The sequence below is a fragment of the Thalia democratica genome, chromosome 1 (assembly GCF_965202585.1).
Source record: "Thalia democratica chromosome 1, ktThaDemo2.hap1.1, whole genome shotgun sequence".
NCBI lineage: Eukaryota > Metazoa > Chordata > Thaliacea > Salpida > Salpidae > Thalia > Thalia democratica.
Window position 1 is genome coordinate 33,762,144 of NC_139165.1, and position 2,518 is coordinate 33,764,661.

The following is a 2,518-nucleotide window of genomic DNA, read 5'->3' on the forward strand; positions in this document are numbered from 1 at the left end:
TTATAAAAAGATTAATTACAATTCAAATGATAATATATTTTTATTATTAAATTAGAGCTGACTTATTTGATACTTTACCCACAAACTTTACCCACTTTTTTCAACTTTACCCACAAACGATCGCTTCAGTACTTCGTACTTAAGCCCGCTTGTTTAAGATCACAATAGCGGTTTCTCGCGACTATTCCTGCCTGATGAGTCCTAATAAGGACGAAACCGGTCGTAGGATTGTCTCGGATGCTGTTGTTGTTGATCTTGCGGTAAAGTTCATTGTTTATTATTTGATACTATCAGAAGAGTCATTGATAGTTTTTGTAGAAAAATGCACCTCCCTATGTTTTTAGTTAACATAAAAAACTTTAACTATATTTTAAAAACCAAGAAAAAATTTGCTTAATGTAAATATTGATGAAAAATATACTGTATTGTTTTAATATACCTAATTAATAAATACAGTTTAATATATAAACAAATAACTATTTATTTAATTTATTTATATGGCTTAATTTTGTTATTATACTTGTATGAAAATTCTTAAAAGTTGCATGTAGCTTTCATCTTTAGCTATATCCTTTTGTTATTTTAAAAATACCAAATATTTTTGTCATTTTGATGGTTATGTCTGACCTCTTCATAGGTTTTTTAAAGCAAATTAAAAAACAATTTTATCAATCACAACTGTGATTAAAATGTAAATTAGTTTTGTTTGTGCTTATAATATAGAATTTTTCTTTTAGCTTTATTATAATATTGAAATATGTTAAGATCAAAAATATTTTTAGTTGTACTTCCTGGAATTTGTATCTACAGATCTTTACAAACAAACAGTGTGAATCTCAGTACTTTTCTCAGTAGAAGTAGTATTACCAATAACAAGACCATACTAGCTTCTGCCAAAAGTCAGCCACTGTTTCAAAGGTTTTACTGCAAAGCTGAAGAAAACAAAACGGATGACTGCAAGTCATGTGAAACTAAAAAGTCCTGCAAGACTTGTGATGATTCAGAAAATCTTAACCAAGCAGCTGCAGTCAAAAGTGATGTTTTAAAAAGCAAGGAAATGAAAAAGCTGCTTAAAGCAATAAGAAAGGAAACTGACAAACAAACCTACAATAAAACAACTGAAGAAAAGTTTCTGGACGCAATAAAGTATGCTTCAGAACAGAGAGACGTCAAGGCTGTGATACATGTGCAGGAAATCTGGGCCAACTACTGCATGTACCTGTCAGTTTTGGACAAGGCAGAGAAGATATACAAGGCCACAATGCAGAACATGCTTGTTTCTGGTTCAAAGCAGACTGATAGTAAAGTTGTGAAGATCAGTTTGAAACTGGCCACCATCTACGCCCACCAGCAGAAGCATCAGCTGGCAAGTGCGGGTTACGACTGGTCACTCAAGTCGTGCAGGATAAATTTAAAGTCTCAAGATGAGGGAACTCAAGAGTACACAGAAACTAAAGTTCTGCTTGGGATGGTTCTGGACTCTTACGCGAGGTACCTTCATCTGCTTGGGAAGAATAACAAAGCGTTAGAGCTTAACTTGGAAGCCTTGGAGCTGGCAAAAGAAGTGTTTGGTGAAGAGAGCAGTCAGGCTGCAGTGTTGTACAACAGCCTTGCTTCAGTTAATCTACAACTAAAGAAAAATCAAGATGCTTTGATGAATGCAAAACTAGCCAATAAGATTTTGAAAAATTCAAAAATTGTTATGGACAATGAAGAAAGAGCAGTAATTGGTCACAACTACTGCTATATCTTAACACTTGTGGGAAAAAAAGATTTAGCTCACAAAAAAATTAAAGAGATTCTGAAAATTACTAATGATAAAGCATTGAAGAAAAAGCTAGAAGAATTATTATCTAGCATGTAGTTTCAATGAGACAATAAGTAATATTTACTAGTAAATACTCATAAGATTTTTTTTAAATGCAGTTGTTACTTAAGTTATTATTCTCTAAAGTTTATAAGTAATTAAGTCAATATCAGTCTATTTTTATAGATTTTTAATAGAAGCTTTTGAGTCATAAACAGTTTTAACCATAAGTTACTAAAGAACCTATAACTAAATTGTTATAATCATGTTTGTTTTCCTTGCTGTTCAGACTTATTTTAATTTAATCTTAAGTATAAGTTTTAAATATTTTGAGTGGTTTAGAATGTAAAATAAACGTACAAAAATAGTTTGTGTTGATAACAAAATATTGCTCAATTGACTGACTAAAAAAAGCTGGTTTTATTGTTCAGTTTAATGTTTAAAAATTATTCTAATACAAAAATTAATCCTTTTGTGTACTGTTTAAGTATAAATAAATATATATTGAATTAAAACTTAAAACTAAAGTTAAACATTTTTTCAGTAGTTTAAAAAAAATAAATGCAAATGGATATCATCATTTGGAAAAACACTAATCATCACACTACTTGGAATGGTCATTGTTTTTAAGGTCAGTTTCAACCTAGAAGTTTTGGTTTAAACCTAATAAAAACAAACTATTAACTTTATTAATTTTAAATCTATTCAAGT

The 2,518-nt window shown here is 30.1% G+C and overlaps 1 protein-coding gene across 1 annotated transcript; it reads left to right on the top strand.

The window, feature by feature from the left end:
• Positions 1-799: 799 nt before the first annotated feature.
• LOC145833042 (tetratricopeptide repeat protein 19, mitochondrial-like) lies at positions 800-2,055 on the top strand. The gene has a single exon (XM_082940246.1). The coding sequence runs from the start codon at positions 1,058-1,060 to the stop codon at positions 1,862-1,864; it is 807 nt and encodes a 268-aa protein (XP_082796372.1). The 5' UTR covers positions 800-1,057; the 3' UTR covers positions 1,865-2,055.
• Positions 2,056-2,518: the final 463 nt, after the last annotated feature.

Bases quoted from the DNA above. Each gene is read 5' to 3' on its own strand.
- LOC145833042 (XM_082940246.1), top strand. From the start codon at position 1,058: ATGAAAAAGCTGCTTAAAGCAATAAGAAAGGAAACTGACAAACAAACC.